Raw genomic sequence first — 18,641 nt, 5'->3', positions numbered from 1 at the left:
ATTACAATATTGAATTGAGATCAAACTCCTAAAGAAAGAAAAATGATTTCTATCTAATTCCTGCAAAGTCCCAGGTTAGTATAAGCAATACGGATGGGGAATGTTATACTAGAAGCTGAACTACAGGTATATGATTAAGGGACAAGATGGAATGTGTACATTTGAGATGCATGGATGGCATTCTAAGTTGATGGGAAAAATAAATGTGGTCCTACCTACCTATACTATCATTGGAAATATACACATGTTAATCTTTGAGTCCAATGAAAACCTACATGAGGAGGTGCATGTAATGGTGTAGGCTGAAACTAAATCAAAATTCATATAGTTTACAACAAATCAAACACCGATTATGAGCTGATGAACCAGAGCCTTTCCCAAAAAAAAAAAAAGGGGCTCAGTCAATATTGCAGCAGGATGCCAAAATAGCGATCCAAATGGGACTGAATGATGCAAAGAGATATAGGCCGTGATAACCTGTGCACTGAGTATTGTTGCTAAAGGTGAGCATGCGGGTACTGTTTATGTGTTTGCAACAGGTGGCCGAAGAGGGGTTAGTGACAGGGTATTTACAGCAAAGCAAGTGATGAGATGATTGTGGTGTAAAATGGCGAAAATGCTTGTGCTAAGAATAATCGAATTGTGAAGATGACTGGAGATATATACAGTATCTACAGCAGGCTGAGTGTATTTTACAGGAAGTGTGAACATATGGATGTTATGGGTAAGATGCAGGGGACTGTGCAATGGGCAACAACGGGGTGTTGTTGAGATGCCTAAGAGTGCTGGTAAAAAAGAAAAATGACGGGCATGATGCTATTAGTGCAATGTAATGAAAATACACACAGTAAGAAGACGTCGGATATCAATATACCCGAATATATGATATACTCATGAGTATCTCTAATGGCGGGTTATATGCTGTAACTTAATGGAGTTACTGTCTCACAATCTATCCAACCAAAGTTTTTATGACGATGTAATCATCAAAATGAGGACCTTTCTCCCCTCCCTTTTGGATGCAAATATCTCAGCCTTTCCCAGGGCCGGTGATGTGATCATAGACTGAAGGAAGACCCTGATGACTTAGTGTCAATATTGGTGACAATTTCAGAATGTCACTCTCCGGCGGGACTCTCGTGGATTGGATCCACATCCCAGAATTTCTTGATTTGGTTTTAATGTAACTATTATTTGAAGAGAAATTTTGTATTTCTATATCGAAGCATTCGGCTACTTGTGAATTGATTATACCCAACAGATGTCATAGAGTTAAGCCAACATAGCACTAATCTATACAGATCTGAAATTTTACAAGATGGTCTACACAGATTATAAGAACACAAATCCAATTTCGTGAGATGACTGAGTTTTTAAAAAAAATCACCATGGCCTTATGGCAATTTCTAAACAGAAATTAGGTCAGGAAGTCAACAACAAAGAGAAGAATGGACACTGGAAAGGAAATTTTCAAACTTGTTGTAGGTTGATATTGTTTGTGAGTCACTGATAACCTGTCATGAACAGACATGCACCCGATCAGAAATCAATTTGCAGTAGTATCAGCAAGATGAATTTCAATGATATTAATAAATAAGTCTTAATGCGGTGCAGGCAAGCTATGAGCTATAACCAAGAACCGAATGGACTGTTTCTGTAGGATCTGAAGCTGGACTATTGTCGCGGCCGAATGGGGACAATCATCATTCTTGACATTTTCGTCCATCCCTTACCTGAGCAGAACCGATACTTTCCTGGTTCAGAGGCTGTTGAGGTATCATTGATCTATCGGCAGCCGAACCAATCCCCACAGGTCGACGCAAGACAGCAAGAGATCCCATAAGACCATCAAGGGAATGCGTCAGTCACTTCTAAAGCTTTTGTAGTATATCATATCCGATCTTGGGAGGCTGGTCCAGTACGGTGATAAAAAAAAATGTCGACATCCATAGGAGTCACGGGATTGGTATATTGATGCTAGAGAGAATAAAGTGGAAGTGAAACTAAAAGAAACAGATGGATAATACTGTATGTATCAGTTTGAAATACGCATACCATGATACCCAGGGCATAATATAATGAAAAGAAAAGGGAAAAGTGAATATGCATCAATGGCAATGTAAGAGATACTCAAAACATCGAACATGAGTATTCGATTTTATCATTATAATAGCCTGATTAGGATCATTTACTCAGACATCTTCATGAAAAATAAATATCTCCATAGAACAGAGGCATTTACTTAACCCCTTTCATGGAATTCTGACAAAATATCCGTTTGAATATCTTTAATGGAGACTCCATTTCAAGCATCAACAGCAGCTCTTACCCAAACATTCTTATGAAATCGAGACATGACTTAGGCATCTCTCATGGTAAAAAAAAGTGTTCTAAACAATTTAAGAAAAGATACGGATGCAAGGGAATCTATTACTCGTAGAAGAACTTTACATTGAATCTGCAGAGCTGAAAGCATAAATAACCCAAAATTCACTAAACAGGGGAGGCAAAACATGATAAAAATAAACCATACGTAATGAATAAAGTTACAGGAATTCACAAAGAAGGCAAGCCGTAATGGTATTGAACGTTAGTGCGACCTGCAATCGTTAATGCCTGTTGCTGGAGATCGCAACAACAACCTTAGTGAGAATAACAACATTATCAAAATATGAAAGCAAAGGAGGGGTCACAACAGATAAAAAAAAACGATCCGACGCCGGGTCAGATAGGGTATTACTTGCAGAGGCCATCTTTTATTTTGAGACAATCGGTGCTAAAGTGGCTATATGATGGAGGAAATATAATGAACAATAAATTTCATGCCATATAGCAGAAAAAGCATCAAAAGAAGACATAACCCAAGCGTTAAAACCAGAGATAAAGTTATGCAATATAGCCTGACAATGCAATGAGCATTTAAACAGAGGCAATGTTTGTTGTTGCAGTGGGTATCCACGAGTCTGCGATAGGCAGGTCGGCGATACCAGTCTGCCTTTCAGTGAGCAATGAAATGAAAGAAAGAAAAGAAAAGAAAGAAAAAAAAAGAAAAAAAAGGAGAGGCGATGGAGGCTCACCGGATGGAGATTTGTTAGATGCCTGGTGTTGATCCTCCCAAAAGGTAAGCAATCGGGAGATCAGAACTGAATACAGGGGCCCGATTGGGGCTTTTCTTCTGAGAGCGTCAGGTGGTAGAGATGCTTCTTAGGCCAAACGAGAGACGCCTGAGTTCAACGAGCGATGATTGATCAAAAGGGATGTGGAGAACACCTTAATCACTGATGCGAGGATGATGGATGAGAAGAACAACTCCAGCAGAAAGGCCAATGAAAATGGGTTGTAACGGATGCCAATGGGTTCCTCCCTCTTTTTCACTCCCCTGGCTCTGTTTATATAGGGACGGAAAAAATATCGAGAGAGAGGGGAGGTTAGGGATCGACGGTCATCCCTGGAAGGTGATGATCGGAGGGTAGATGAAGGTGAACGCACCTGTTGGCGTGTGATGTTGTTGATGATGAACGAAGGGGATTGGAGGGGAAGGCCTGTGAGGCCGTTGGCCATCGACGGTGCTGGGGCCATCGCTATGGAGTTTGCAATGAGGGGAGTGCGGGGGATGGGAAGAAACTTCTGGAAGAGGGCAGAAAGACGCCGCCCCTGGACCTCCGACCCTTTCTCGCTAGGGGTTCTCAAAACCCCTAAAAAAAAACTTTTCCCCGAGCCCCTTTTGGGTTAAAAATATTTATGACAAAAAGGGGGGCTCTTTTCGGGATTTTTCAAGAAGGTGGTTTTTCTTTTCAAGTTTTCCTAAAAAGGTGGTTAAAAGGTGAGTTTTTCGGAAAAGTTTTTGTTTTTTTTTTCCAAAAACCACGTAGTTTTTCCTAATTTCTTTGATTTTTTTGCATGATTTTTCCAATTTTTTGTATTTTTAGAATAAAATCCTAAAGAAAACAAGGATTAAAACTAATTTTTTATATATTTTTTTTTCATTTTTTGTATTTTTGTAATAGAAAAACTAAGATTTAAAACACTAAATTTTTGTATTTTTCTAAGAAATATTTAAAAATGTTTTCTCAAGAATTTCGGGCCATCTTGGGGAAGATCTCTTCAGAAAAAGGGGTTTTGGACCCAGGTTTTGAGGAAATGTTCGAGTTTTTAAACCTCGAATCGAAAAATACAACTCGATGGATCCAAACGGATACCGGACAAAGTGTCTGAGCTTTGCAAAAGATTATTTTGGTAATTTTGAGAATTTAATTTAAAATTGGATAATGAAGCTCAGATTTGGATTTTGATAATGGATCCGGATCCGAAATTGAGTCAGATATGGAAAATGAATTTAATTTCAACCAAATTTTGAGAAACAAAAGGGGATTTAGATTTAAAACTAACTCAATTACTCAGAAAATGGGGACAAAGGGCAGAAAGGGGATATTTACAACATTTTGAAAAATTTGGGGTGTTCACAGAACATGATCACGGCAGCACAAAAAAATATTTTTTTTTAATCTACAGCAGCAGCATCATCCCAGAAGGGAGACCCGCTCTGATACCATGTTGTTTTCAGTCAACCCTAGATTGTATTTTAGAGAGACGAGAGAAAGAGAGATGGACGAGAGAGAGAGAGAGAGCACGATTTTTCATTAACCCTAATCACCTATTTAAATAGGTGATTAGGTAGAACGAGATTACAAGTAGGCATACATAATTATACAAAATTACGTATGACCACCCCAAGATTTATGAATATTAATATTTAACAGACCCACTCTGATACCATGTTGTTTTCAGTCAACCCTAGATTGTATTTTAGAGAGATGAGAGAAAGAGAGATGGACGAGAGAGAGAGAGAGCATGATTCTTCATTAAATAGGTGATTAGGTAGAACGAGATTACAAGTAGGCATACATAATTATACAAAATTACGTATGACCACCCCAAGATTTATGAATATTAATATTTAACACTTTATCATGGGTAAAGTAAAGCAAATACACAAAAGTGTGAACAAACATATTTTGTCTACATATAATGACACTTAGATACGAGGCATAACAGGAAGGAACACAAGAGGTAAGTGAGCTTGTAATGAAAAACAAACTAATGCCATCAAGAATATCAATTTTTTGAAACGTCATGGTTTCAAAAACATAACTACCATCACAGGAAAAAAAACAAGATTTCAGGCATCCAATATTGTAACAATGGTCACACAAACAAATGAGTGGTAAAACACACTCATAGAGACCGAGGTCAATCACCTTCCAGTTAGACACATACCTATACTGACAAGATGACGTGAGGTGCACATACAACTCACCCCAACGATCAATTAAGATTTTCAACAACAATGAGTTCAGAGGTCAATCAATCAGACCCAAAGCAAATGACAGTACGCCACTCATAAACTTGAGAATCTAGATTAATAAGATGACATGAGGTGCACACATAACTCACCTCAATGGCTAACCCTGACCCAATGACAACAAGGCCAAAACATATGATGCATATAAAAAATCTGTGATGAACAAATCAAATGCCATAAAAAAGGCAATACATACGGAAATCAATTTCCAAATAAGTGAGTTCATATATAATAACCAATTTGAAAAGACAAAGTTTTAAATTAAATCCAATAAAGGAGATGAAATCTTAGAATGAATATAGCGCAATCATATACACAAAAATATGTCACATGATAATTTTTATAACCTTGAATAGGCAAACAAGAATCATGCTCAATATAAGAAATCTACATAGAGGATATGAAGTTTTGAGAATTCTTCAAAATGAAATCATAAATCCACCAATCCAGGAATAAGTGTAGTAAGGCACATCACATACAAAAGATCCAATAACTCTAAATAAAGAGACAAGAACAATATATATGATCTTATTAAAAAGAAGATTTTAAGAAGTTAGATCTAAATCATAAGTCTATTATGAGACAATTGAAGACCAACATATAGAGATCCACACTCCCACACCTCAAAGAAGAGGCAAACACGAACTCACAAAGAAAGAAACATAAGCATAAATAGCTACTTAGGAGCTTAAAAGAACACTAAAAAATATATTTTTTATTCAAGATGAAATGCACACAAAATGCATAATATGTTCAAAATTATTAAAACATGCATTTAGATACATGATGACAAACCATAATTATCCCATTAGTAGTAATCATATAGACTACTCGTGGCATATACCTGGGAATAATGTTAGAATTCCTTAATACACAAGCCATTGATTTTTTAGAATAAATTTTACTTAATAAGGTATTTTAAAAGGAGGCAATATCACTTATACATAGAATAATACATTCATATGATGATAGAAGGATCTTATGAGAGCATAAAAAATATCTATGTTATCACTAATGACAATACTTATGCGAAAAATCTCTAAGATTCATAATCTTAATCAAGAAATTCGCGCAAAATTCATGTTTTGGTCACACGATCAAAAATCATTAAGGAAACATCATGATACACTAAAAAATCTCAAAGATAAAATATGAATACACGTATGGGAATAAGAACAAGCATACACATGTATACACATACGTTAAGAGAATTCAAAAGGGAAATACAACATAAAATTTAATGTTTTGCAAAACATGCAACACATATAAGATTTTAAGAAACCACATATTCTTGTAAAATATAATTTTTTAACATACATATCTATAATCTAAAACATATACTTCATATATCGAAGGACAACAATTTCTAATTTCAAAAAAGACATTTTAACATAAACCTTTAAAAATACCTACCACATATATGAAACCAAAAGGGGCCAAAGGTACATATCGGAATGTGAAGAACTCGAATCCATACCATACGAATCTTTTCCAAGATCACAATGCCTTGCTCTGATACCATGCCATGAAAATGGCACGAATCTCGATGTACTCCGGAATTGATACCAAGAACCAAAAATACAATGTATTTGAATACATATTCACCATAGAAGTAACAATGAAGCACAAGAATTACAAAATAAATAATTTCATTAAGAATGAAATTCAAATAATACAAAAAAAATTGCAAAATTACAAACAACCTCACTACAAACACTCAAAAACTCAAAAGCCTACAAACTACCCATACACATGCACACACCCACACCTTTATAGAAAGAAGAGGGGAAAGAAGAGAGACAAAAAAGGGGAGAAGGGAGTACCCTTCTATCCATTCGACTAGCCTCCAAAGGTTAGATAAAATCAACCTAGGTTGACTAAGATATATTAATATATATACATACGTATATACGTATATACATATATATATACAAAGAAAAGGACATCCATTTTACTAGGATGTTCACATATTCTCTTATAATTCACTTTAGGATCGTCCCTACATTAGCAAACATCGACATATCAAATTGGTCAAGTAATCTTAAAGAGAGTATATTGGACTTCTAAGACAGGTGTCAGTAATATAATAATATTACAGAAAAGAAAGGTAGAAAATTGATAATGTGATGTTGTGGCAAATTCTACCAACTGTTACAACTAAGGCATGTATGTCATATCAGACGTGAACTCTTTAAACTTTCATATTGAAACCCTAAGGGTGTGTTTGAATGCCCCGAGAGATCTGGGTTTTTTTTTGTGTAGGGGGTGGGGGGTGGGGGTGGGGAAGAGAGGTTGTGTAGGGTGCAGTGTAATGAGATATTGCGGAAATATAAAGAGTACATACAAGCACATACAACAATAAAAAAGAGACAATATCACAAGTCCACGAAGGGACAATACAAGCACAAGCCTTTAAGAAGGCAACAATATACAAAGCCTCTTATTGAAAAGAGAGAGAAGCTCTCAAGGATGAAGAATATACAAGGGGATCACCCCTATTTATACAAAAAGGAAGAGGAGAGAGGAGGCAAAATGTCTCAAAAGGGGAGCCAAAAAGGGGGCTCCCATGGAGTCGTTGGGAGCCCCCAACGGTCACATTTGTGACCGTTGGGGGCTCCAACGACTCTATGTTGGAGCCCCTTTTTGATATTTAAAAAATACAAAAAATAAAAGGAAAAAAATAAAAAAAGAAAAATACATTTAAATGAAAACTGAAAATAGTTGTTTTCTAAAACAACTATTGTGAAATTACAAAACTACCCCTATCGGGTATTTTGTAATATACAGAATATATATATATATATATATTAGATACATTTTAACACCCCCCCTCAAACTTTACGGGGAGATGACGGAAAGTTTGCCAAGAAGAAACATGAAGCGAGGAGCCGGAAGAGCTTTAGTGAAGAAGTCCGCCAACTGATATTTTGAAGTGACATACGGAAGAGAAATAGTTCCTCGCAAGAATTCGTCACGGACATAGTGGCAATCCATTTCGATATGTTTTGTACGCTCATGAAAAGTATGATTGCTCGCAATATAGATGGCACTCTTGTTGTCGCAACAAAGCTTTGAGGCTTCGGTGATATCAACTCCCATGTCTTTAAGCAAACTGCGAAGCCATACAAGTTCCATTGTCGTGTTTGCCATAGCCCGGTACTCAGCTTCAGTGGATGATAGTGAAACTTTCTGTTGCTTCTTGCATCGCCAGGCAATCAAAGAGTCTCCTAGAAAAACACAAAAACCAGTAGTTGAGACTCGATCATTGGGATTACCTCCCCAATCTGCATCAGTATAAGCAAGAAGATTCAAGGAAGAAGAGGAGGATAGAAATAGCCCTTTATTGATGGTATTCTGAATGTAGCGGATGATTCGGAGAACAGCACTCATATGCACAGTTGTAGGAGCATGCTGAAATTGGCTAACAGAGTGAACCGCATGAGTGATATCTGGTCTGGTGATGGTTAAATAGGTAAGAGACCCAATGAGTTGTCTGTAAGGTGTAGGATCTTCCAGAAGAACCCCATCCTCTAACCGCAATTTGGCATTAATAACCTCGGGAGTCTCTACTTTCTTATCATCGGAAATCCCAGACTTAGAACATATATCTGCAGCAAGCTTCATCTGTGACAAAATATATCCTCTAGGAGAATATGCAACTTCAATTCCAAGAAAATATCTGAGAAAACCTAAGTCAGACATATCAAAATTATTTTTTAACATATTTTTAACATTAATAATACTATTTTGATCATTCCCAGTGATAATCATATCATCAACATAAAGCAACAAAATTACGATACTAGAACCTGCATGTTTAACAAAAAGAGCAGTGTCAGTATAACAAGAGTGAAATCCTAACTTTATCATGATATCACTGAAACGATCATACCAAGCCTTAGGAGCTTGTTTAAGGCCATATAATGCCTTTAAAAGCCGAAGAGTTTGACCTTGCTTAAGATTTATTCCGGGTGGCGGATCCATATAAACTTCTTCACTTAAACTTCCATTTAAAAAGGCATTTTTTACATCAAGTTGATAAATAGGCCATTTTTTGGTTGATGCAACAGCTATTAAAGTCCTAACACTGGTCATTCGAGCTACAAGAGCGAATGTTTCTTCGTAATCAATGCCATATTCTTGGGAGTATCCCTTAGCAACTAATCTAGCTTTATATCGTTCTAAAGAGCCATCGCTTTTAGTTTTAACTTTGAAGACCCAGCGACAACCAATAGTTTTTTGTGTGAGGGTAGATTAACTATTTCCCAAGTATTGGCCTTTTTTAGCGCATTAAGTTCAACTTGCATTGCTTCAACCCAATGAGGTATAGATTTAGCTTGATTATAGTGTGCCGGTTCAAAATAAGAGTGTAAGGTTATTAAACATGCCCGATAGTTGGGAGTTAAGGAATCATAGGATACAAACCTATTTGGAGGTATTGATATTCTAGAAGAATGCCTAACTTGTGGTTCCTCAGTGGATTCAGAAATTTGAGAGTATTTTTCGAGGGCACTAATAGGATTTTCTTGATTTCTTCTTGAGTAAACATTTATATTGGTATCGCTATCATGAACATTTATATTAGAATCACTATCATTTGAGGGTGTTATGTCAAGAGGGGATCCCTCACGAGAATCATCAATGTTTTCAAGAAAATCTTCTTGTATGTCATCAATAAGATCATATAAGAATATATAGTCAATTTCATTTGTTTCTTCTAGTTTATCAAAACCGTTTTCTTCTTCTAGAAATGTTACATCTTTTGAAATATATAATTTATCATTCTTAAAATCATAACATCTATACCCTTTTTTATTTTCACCATATCCTAGAAATACACATTCAATTGCTTTTGGAGATAACTTATCCCTTTTGTGTGATAAGACAAAACATTTGCAACCAAAAATACGAAGACGATTGAAATCGGGTGAAAATTTAAAGAGTTTTTCATATGGAGAAGCATTTTTTAACTTAGAAGAGGGCATTCTATTGATTAGATAGATTGAGGTTAAGACGGCTTCGGCCCAAAACTTCTTTGGAATATTCTTAGAAATAAGTAATGTTCTAGCGGTTTCAATAATGTGCATATGTTTCCTTTCCGCTAGGCCATTTTGTTGGGGAGTCCTAGGACATGACTTTTGATGGCAAATGCCATTTTGGGTTAAATAGTTTTGGAATTCGTGAGATAAGTATTCGCCACCGGAATCGGATCTTAAAATAGATATGTTACTTTGAAATTGATTTTGAACCTTTTTATGAAAATCTTTAAAGAAAGTAAATACTTCCGATTTATGACTAAGAAAATAAATCCAAACATACCGAGTAAAATCATCAATAAATGTGACATAATATGAATAACCCCCTTTAGACATAATCGGAGAAGGCCCCCAAACATCCGAATGCACCAATTCAAAAGGCCTTGATGAAAGAAAAGTTCTAGTTGGAAATGGAATAGACTTCATTTTTCCAAAAATGCAATCTTTGCAATTAATTTCTTTTTCCTTACAAAATTTGTTTCCAAAAGGAAAGAGATACATTTTGGAATAACTTGGATGACCAAGTCTTTTATGCCAAGTTGCCATGTTTTTTTCTTGGACATAAGAACAAAAAAAGTTTGTAGGGAGATCAAGATGGTTCATATAATATAGGTCTCCCTTTTTATGGCCTTGCCCAATCCGCTTCCCGGACCGGAGATCCTGCACAAAGCATCCATTAGATGAGAAAGATATTTCACATCCATGGTCGGCAATTTGAGAAACCGAAAATAGGTTTAAATTTAGTTTAGGAACAACTCTTACTTTTGAAACACAAAAATTTTGTGAATCTTTAAAAGAACCAATACTTGAAATTTTTAAAAAAGTTCCATCGGCCGTAGAGACACAAGAGTCCTTTGAATTGGTGCAAACATCAACAAGTGCATTTTCATGAGGGGTCATATGAAAAGAAGCTCCGGAGTCAAGGATCCAAGAATACGTACCGGGTGAAGATGATGAAGCAATAGCCGCACCCGATGTGGAGGAAGAAACTTTTAGCATTTGTTTGAGAGCCATAGATATTTGTCCAAGAGTTTCTTTGATGTCATTGTTCTTGCCTTCATCTTCTTTGGTGGTGGTTTCCTCAAGAGAAGCCACTTTAGGCTTGAAGGTTCCAATAAGCTTAGGACAAGCGGGTCTAATGTGACCCGGCTCATTGCAATAATGACAAACAATCATTTTTCTTCCTCCGTTGTAGTTTCCTTGTTTCCCAAAATGAGGAGGCTTATAGGTTCTAACATTATTACCCGGTTTGGATACGGCAAGGACTTCATCAACATGCTTACTCATGCCAAGCCTTGTCTCCTCTTGAGTGATTTCGGCAATAGCATCCTCAATAGGAGGAAAAATAGATCTATGGAGAAGTGAAGATCTCACTTGCTCAAATTCGGGACGTAGCCCAAAAAGAAATTGAAACAATCGCTCTTGTTCCATTTGTTTTTGCCTTAAATCAATGTCTTCCATAGAAACCCATTTTGGCTCCAAGAGAGCCAATTCATCCCATAGTGGGTTTAAAGCACTATAATAGTCTTGAATGCTAGAATCACCTTGCTTGGTGGTTCTAATCTTTTCTTGCAAGAAGTATGCTCTTGCAAGATCCTTTTGGGTATACATACCCTTCATAAAGGACCAAGCCTCATTGGCTCTACGGAATTTAGCTATATTAGCACATACCTTAAGCTCCACATTATTCATAAACCACGCAAGGATTTTTGCGTGATTGCTTTCCCAATCTTCCACTTCCTTTTGATGACTTTCAATGGCCTTGAGGCGAGCATCTCCTTCAAGAGCCTTTTCTTGACCTTCTTCAATCTTCGTGAGCATAAGCTTAGGTTCCGGAACGGAACCCATGACAAAACCCCAAAGCTTCTTCCCTTTGAGATTATTTTTCATTGCCGATGCCCACATCATATAATTCTTTCCATTGAGCTTGAAAGAAAGGTCAATTTTTGTCTCCATGATGTTGCCAAGAAGTGAGAAGATATCTATTAGATATGAAAAAACACGAACCACACCTTTCCTTCAAGAATCGAGTGGCTCTGATACCATGTAATGAGATATTGCGGAAATATAAAGAGTGCATACAAGCACATACAACAATGAAAAAGAGACAATATCACAAGTCCACGAAGGGACAATACAAGCACAAGCCTTTAAGAAGGCAACAATATACAAAGCCTCTTATTGAAAAGAGAGAGAAGCTCTCAAGGATGAAGAATATACAAGGGGATCACCCCTATTTATACAAAAGGAAGAGGAGAGAGGAGGAGGCAAAATGCCTCAAAAGGGGAGCCAAAAAGGGGGCTCCCATGGAGTCGTTGGGAGCCCCCAACGGTCACATTTGTGACCGTTGGGGGCTCCAACGACTCTATGTTGGAGCCCCTTTTTTATATTTAAAAAATACAAAAAATAAAAGGAAAAAAATAAAAAAAGAAAAATACATTTAAATGAAAACTGAAAATAGTTTTTTTCTAAAACAACTATTGTGAAATTACAAAACTACCCCTATCGGGTATTTTGTAATATACAGAATATATATATATATATATATATTAGATACATTTTAACATGCAGGTGTACCAGAAAACCTAGGATTTGACATCTTTGGATCTGAGATCCAAGTATCTCAAACACACCCTAAAGATCAAACAGTTAGTTTACAGAATTCCAACAAGAAGCAATTTGTTGATATCCATTACAGATGGATCCCAGCAGTGCCATAACTGAGACAAATGGTGCGATCAGTGAGATGACAATAAAGCACAACAACGCACATCTGTTAGCAGAACTTACTTGTAGAGGTTTCTGTTAGACCTCTTTGTGGCTGAAACAGTGGCTTCTGCTGCTCAACTGCACTCTGTGGTTGCAACAGGCCACCAGCTGTTTGAATTCTTTGTTGCAGCTCCCTTTGTAAAGAATTTGACTGCTGCTGCTGCTGCAATGACATCTGCTGTGATACTTGTGTAGGCTGAGACTGAAGCTGGGGCATTAGTTGCTGATGTGATGGTTGTGATTGTGGTTGCTGAGATTGCTGTTGCAACGATACTGATGATGCCTGCTGAGGTTGTTGATGCTGCACAGAAGACTTGGTCTGTTGAAGAAGCTGATGAATTGGATGTGAATGCTGTTGCAGATTAGCAATATTAGATTGCTGCCCAAGTAACTGCTGCTGCTGCTGCTGCAGTCCTGATACACTACTTTGTTGGCCCAATTGTTGTGGCTGCTGATGCATATTTGGGATGTTACTTTGTTGAGCCAGAAACTGTTGCTGTTGCTGAATGTTTGAAAGGTTCTGCGGACCCAACAGCCTCTGCTGCTGCTGCTGCTGCTGCTGTTGTTGCTGCATATCCGGAAGACTGTTTTGTTGTCCCAATATCTGATTTTGTTGTATGCCTGAAGAATTTGTTTGCTGACTCATCAGTTGTTGCTGCTGTTGTGATGACAGTATGGGTGCCTGATTGATTTGAGACTGCTGCTGGTTAGTAATAGATGGCTGCTGCTGTACTGCAGATTGTTGTGACTGTTGTTGTTGTTGTTGTTGTCTGAGGACTGCATGTTGATGTTGCTGAAGGACTGGTGGAACAGACTGTTGTAACGATGATTGTTGACTCTGTTGGAGGCTGGGCTGTTGAACTGTCTGCATTGGAGAAGCCTGTGGTTGCTGAAGGGCTGCTTGGCTTGCCTGCATAGAAGGCTGTTGTGATGTTTGCATAAGTGACTGCTGTTGGGGTTGCAACTGGTTTGGATGCAACAGTGATTGCTGTTGTTGCATGTGTGACTGCTGCAAGAGAGAAGACTGAATATTGCCTTGCTGTTGCAATTTCTGCTTCAATAATTGTTGCTGCAGCTGGTGGTGGTAAAGAAGCTGCTGTTGATTTTGTGGTTGTTGCTGATGCTGTTGAGAGACAGTCTGCTGTGGAAGCTGCCTTGCTTGCATTTGCCTCTGAGAATTTGAAAACATATTCTGTGGAATGCCTTGTCCCATAGAATTATTCACAGAGTTCTGTGAAATCCCAGACATACTCTGCAAACTAGAGCTCTGGTTCACAACACTGGATAAGCTGGTCTGAGTAATTCCTGTCATGGAAGACAATGTGGGGGGCAAATTGGAAGTGCTTTGTACGGTGCCTGATGTGACAGAATTTTGAAGATTCTGGGGCAAAATCTGCTGCCGTGCTTGAGACTGACTAGGTAATGGTTGTCCTTGGTTCCGCACTTGCTGCATGCTGTGCAGTGCTGCTGCAACAAAAACAAATGGTACTGATTTATTATATGCACATACTGCTAAAATCCATTTTTAGCTTTTGAGGCACAATATTTGATGAGAAGTTTAGCATTTTGACACACATTTACCTGGATCTTGTGGATTTTGGTTTCCAGCAGCTGAATTTGATGCCAAAGGATTTGCATTGGTAGATTTTGATTCCATAGTGAGCATCTTAAGAGATATTTTCCGCAGATAATCCGGCTGAGAAACCATGTTACCATAATATATGAATAATGGTACTCTAGAGTCCAAATGAATTGAATGGCTTAAAATCTAATGGTCTACCCAACATACAAGTTTAAGTACCTAGGACAGTTTGTTCTCATTAATTTCAACTGGAGCCATATATCTTAAAAGCGAACAACATGCCAAACATGCACAAGTTTTTCCCCTGACTGACAAACTGGGATTATGCAAACCGACAATCACCCAGGTGATGACTACATTGATACCCTTTTATGCTGGATCACAGGTCATGTTTCACGACTAAGGCTAGATAAACCAATAACCATGCAGAGACCAATTCTAGTGCAATTTTGTGCAAGTTATTCACAATCCTAACCACATTTATTTCCTCAAAGTATGAAGAAAAAATAGTGGTAGGGTCACCAAAGACAAGCTAGAATGGAAGCCCGAATTGTCACACTGTCATATGTACAAAGTCAGTCATGTCTTCTCTGTGAAAACTAACTATGGGAAACAACGATACACCTTTGAGTATCGCACTGGACCATTATGTAGGCTTGTTTTGCAAAAATAACAGTACTTTTACATAATATTTTGGCAGAAAAAAACAAAATAAAACTATGAAAACATAACATGCACAGAAATTCTTGACATCAAAAAAATGTGTGCATTTTCAATGTAGTTACAATGTGACAAATCAGGTTTCCAGCTATGAAACAAAGATGTACAATCATTTCAGGGAGCATGAGAATATCCTTCTCCCTGAAGAAATCTAAACAGACTCAAGTGAAGCACCCAATGCCTACAGAAGCATCTATCATTTTGCTAGTTAATAATGGGTTAACGATTGTAAACAGTATAAAAGAGAACGTAAAATAGAAGCATTAATTAGAAGTATAATTATTTATGCGATGGTAAGTAGAACCATATTGGCAGCATACATTACCTGACAAGGTAAAAATGGAAACATTCAATTCGATACAAAAATTTCTTAAAAGTGGGAATGACACTATCCGTGTCACATAAGACAGGTATGGACGTGGGCCTTGGTACATAGGATATGACACGGGAATTTCTAAAAGTATGAGTACTGGGGTATAGCTCTACATGTATAGTATGCATTTATGTTCTTATGAGAAATTTTATGTATGCATGCATGTGTTTGTGTGTGTATCAAACACCATATGAGACTGGATAAAAACAACTCTTTATGCATCTCTTAATGGATAAAAACAGGTATGAATCGGGTCTAGATTGGATCAGATCCAAAACTGGTTTAACCCATACCCAATGAAGTACCAGTACCAGTACCCATGTCAACATGGGTGGACATGGTTTTGTCACTCTTCTTGAATTTCCCATGTTACATAGGATATAATTAATACTACGGCTTCCAAAGTTTGGACAAAGTTCAAGCTGTCCACAGACTTCTTATGACTTAAAAGAATAAAGCCTTAGTAACAAATACAGATTGTTCACAGAAGAAAAACATGATTTGTCACAAACCTGACTTGTAGCAGCAGTATAGATCTTCTCTTCAAACCTCACAGCAATTTTGTTAAGTTCAGCAACTCCCTCAGGACCAGAGATTGGCAAGTGTTTCTTGAGAGTCTCCATTCTACACGAAGCAAACACACATGACATTTGTTCGATTTATAACAAGAGGAAAAGAAGAGAAAATACAATTTCTGATTCTTTTTAAGCCTCACTCGATATAAAACACCATAAATTGAACCAAAGATGCACCCTCATTTCATTACAAATTTGCAGAATTCCAAGTCACCAAAGATTAATAAACCAACAATCTGAAGTTGACTAAACCAACAAACGGTGCAAATAAGTCAGCTCATCCTCCAGAATCAACTGAATGAAACACCCAATTAAACAACAAATCAACAGTTCATCTCTTTCTTCTATCCCCGAAATTCAAAGTCGCCCAAATCGTCTGAATCTCTTGTTAGAAAAAAAATCCAAGGATAAAAACTGGAATGACCTCATAGAAGGTAGTCAAACTGTTTATTAACAAAAAACAAGAAAAATTCAAACGCGCATACTAATTCTCAAGACCATAGAGATCTAATTCTACAACCAAATAGTAGCAGTAGTAGTACTAGCAGTAATGATTATAATAACAAAGGTCATACCGTTTCAATTGCACAAACAAATACTAATAATGGTGATGATGATGATGATAACAACACGAACAACAATTGGTCTAGTAATTCCGTATCACTCAATAAAAAACTTAACAAAATCCCTTCGTTTCCGATCCAGAAAAGCAACCACAAATGCCCCAAATCACTTCTATCCGAAAATGGGAAAAAGATATTAAATTTTTACATCTTATTGACGATCCTCTGCCGCGACTCCGCCGAGAGCTCCGATCTCCAATCGCCCGACGCCATCCCGGGATCTCCTTGGGTCGGCCTCCAGCTATTGCCGTCCATAATTACAACAACAAAATCCTACCCAACTACAGGGGAGAACCAGGAAACAGGAATTGGCAGAAAACCCCCAAAATCTCCACACAAAAAACGAGAAAACGGAAAAACTTAAAAAAACAATTTGAGGAAATCTCAAACCCCCAATTCTCTCTCTTGGGAGAGAGACCGCTCAAAACTTAAATACCAACGATGATGGTGATGATGGAAAAGGACGATGGTGATGAAGCTTGAGATTAGACTTGAAAATGGTCGGTTGAGACGTGATGGGGCTTCGCTCAACCTCACGTTGGAGAGGTTGGGAGACGCATTGAAGGCTAGAGAGAGAATGAGAGAGGTGAGAGAGAAATTAGAGAGAGAGAGAGACTAGTCCATTATTTCCCAATGGAGAGTTGAGAGAAAATGAAGAGAGAGAAGTTAGAGAGGGAGAGGTTAGAGAGAGAACATGAAGAAAGAGAAGTTAGAGAGAGAAGTAACATGAAGATGCTATGACTTTTTTGAAAAAGCCAAACCCTTGCTGACATCGAATTTCCATGACTGCTTCCCCTTCTGCTGTCCTTTTTCTTTTTTCTTTTTATCTTTCTTGATTCGCTTGTCTCATCTTCTCTGTCAAAATTGGAGAAACTTTGACTGAACCATTCCGAGTCAACCGCGAGCCGGACTCAGAAGAAGGCTCGATCTGAGTCCTGTTTTTCCAATCGATGAGAAGGTAGGTTAACAAGGAGTCCCACTGGAACAGACAATTTTTTTTTATGACGAACGGGGGTAGGTAGCTTAATGAGCTAAAAGAAAAAAATATTGGAGAACATTTTTTTTTTTTGAAAGGCAAGCTGGGGTTAAGCAGACCCCACCAGTTACACAACATACCATTGGTTTTGAACTTGCAACGTCCCAACACACGGTGAAGTGCACAACAGTTCCTTCCGAACAAGCAGAGCCCTCTTTGATTTAATGGAGAACATTTTGGTATTGAGAAACTTGGACTTTCTTTCTTACTTTTTTTGTTTGTTTAACCTGCGAAGTTTTACGCTGTCAAGACAGTGATTGTAAGTACAGCAGGCAGAGCCAGCGCGTCTAAGTTTATTATCTTGAAGGCGGTTTCTCCATGTAAATATACAAAAATAAGAGACCTGGTTATGCTGTTTTAAGCACTGCTATACCTGCAGTTGCTTTTTCGAAAAAGTGAGAATCTAAAGCCTTCCCTCGACATGGTAGGAGCCTCCTATTTGGCCTTGCAGAAAGGAGAACTTCAGTCAGGAGGAAAGCTCCCTATCTAGAAGCTTGAAGCCATGTGGGTAACCCCTTGAGATCTTGCTTTCCCCTATCTCTCTCAGGGGATTCAAAAACAATGG

General features: G+C 37.7%; 1 protein-coding gene across 4 annotated transcripts in view; it reads right to left on the bottom strand.

The window, feature by feature from the left end:
• The window catches only part of LOC149844210 (mediator of RNA polymerase II transcription subunit 15a-like), a 61,831-nt gene extending 44,158 nt beyond the window's left edge, over window positions 1-17,673 (bottom strand). For 2 of the 4 annotated variants that reach the window (XM_090000409.1, XM_090000410.1), the window contains exons 1-4: window positions 17,189-17,672; window positions 16,355-16,466; window positions 14,749-14,863; window positions 13,189-14,634 (exon numbers count right to left, since the gene is read on the bottom strand). In XM_090000409.1, the coding sequence (XP_089856535.1) occupies window positions 13,189-14,634; window positions 14,749-14,863; window positions 16,355-16,466; window positions 17,189-17,295 (1,780 nt within the window). In that variant the 5' untranslated portion in view covers window positions 17,296-17,672. Of the gene's footprint in view, window positions 1-13,188; window positions 14,635-14,748; window positions 14,864-16,354; window positions 16,467-17,188 lie in introns of all 4 variants that reach the window. The other 2 variants (XM_090000408.1, XM_090000407.1) reach the window with 2 other exon arrangements.
• Between the last annotated feature and the right edge of the window lie 968 nt (window positions 17,674-18,641).

The sequence above is a fragment of the Nuphar pumila genome, chromosome 3, assembly GCF_984573655.1.
Source record: "Nuphar pumila chromosome 3, dmNupPumi1.hap1.1, whole genome shotgun sequence".
Lineage (NCBI taxonomy): Eukaryota > Viridiplantae > Streptophyta > Magnoliopsida > Nymphaeales > Nymphaeaceae > Nuphar > Nuphar pumila.
Note: the sequence above shows the minus strand (reverse complement) of the source record. Positions and strands in the feature narration are given on the sequence as shown.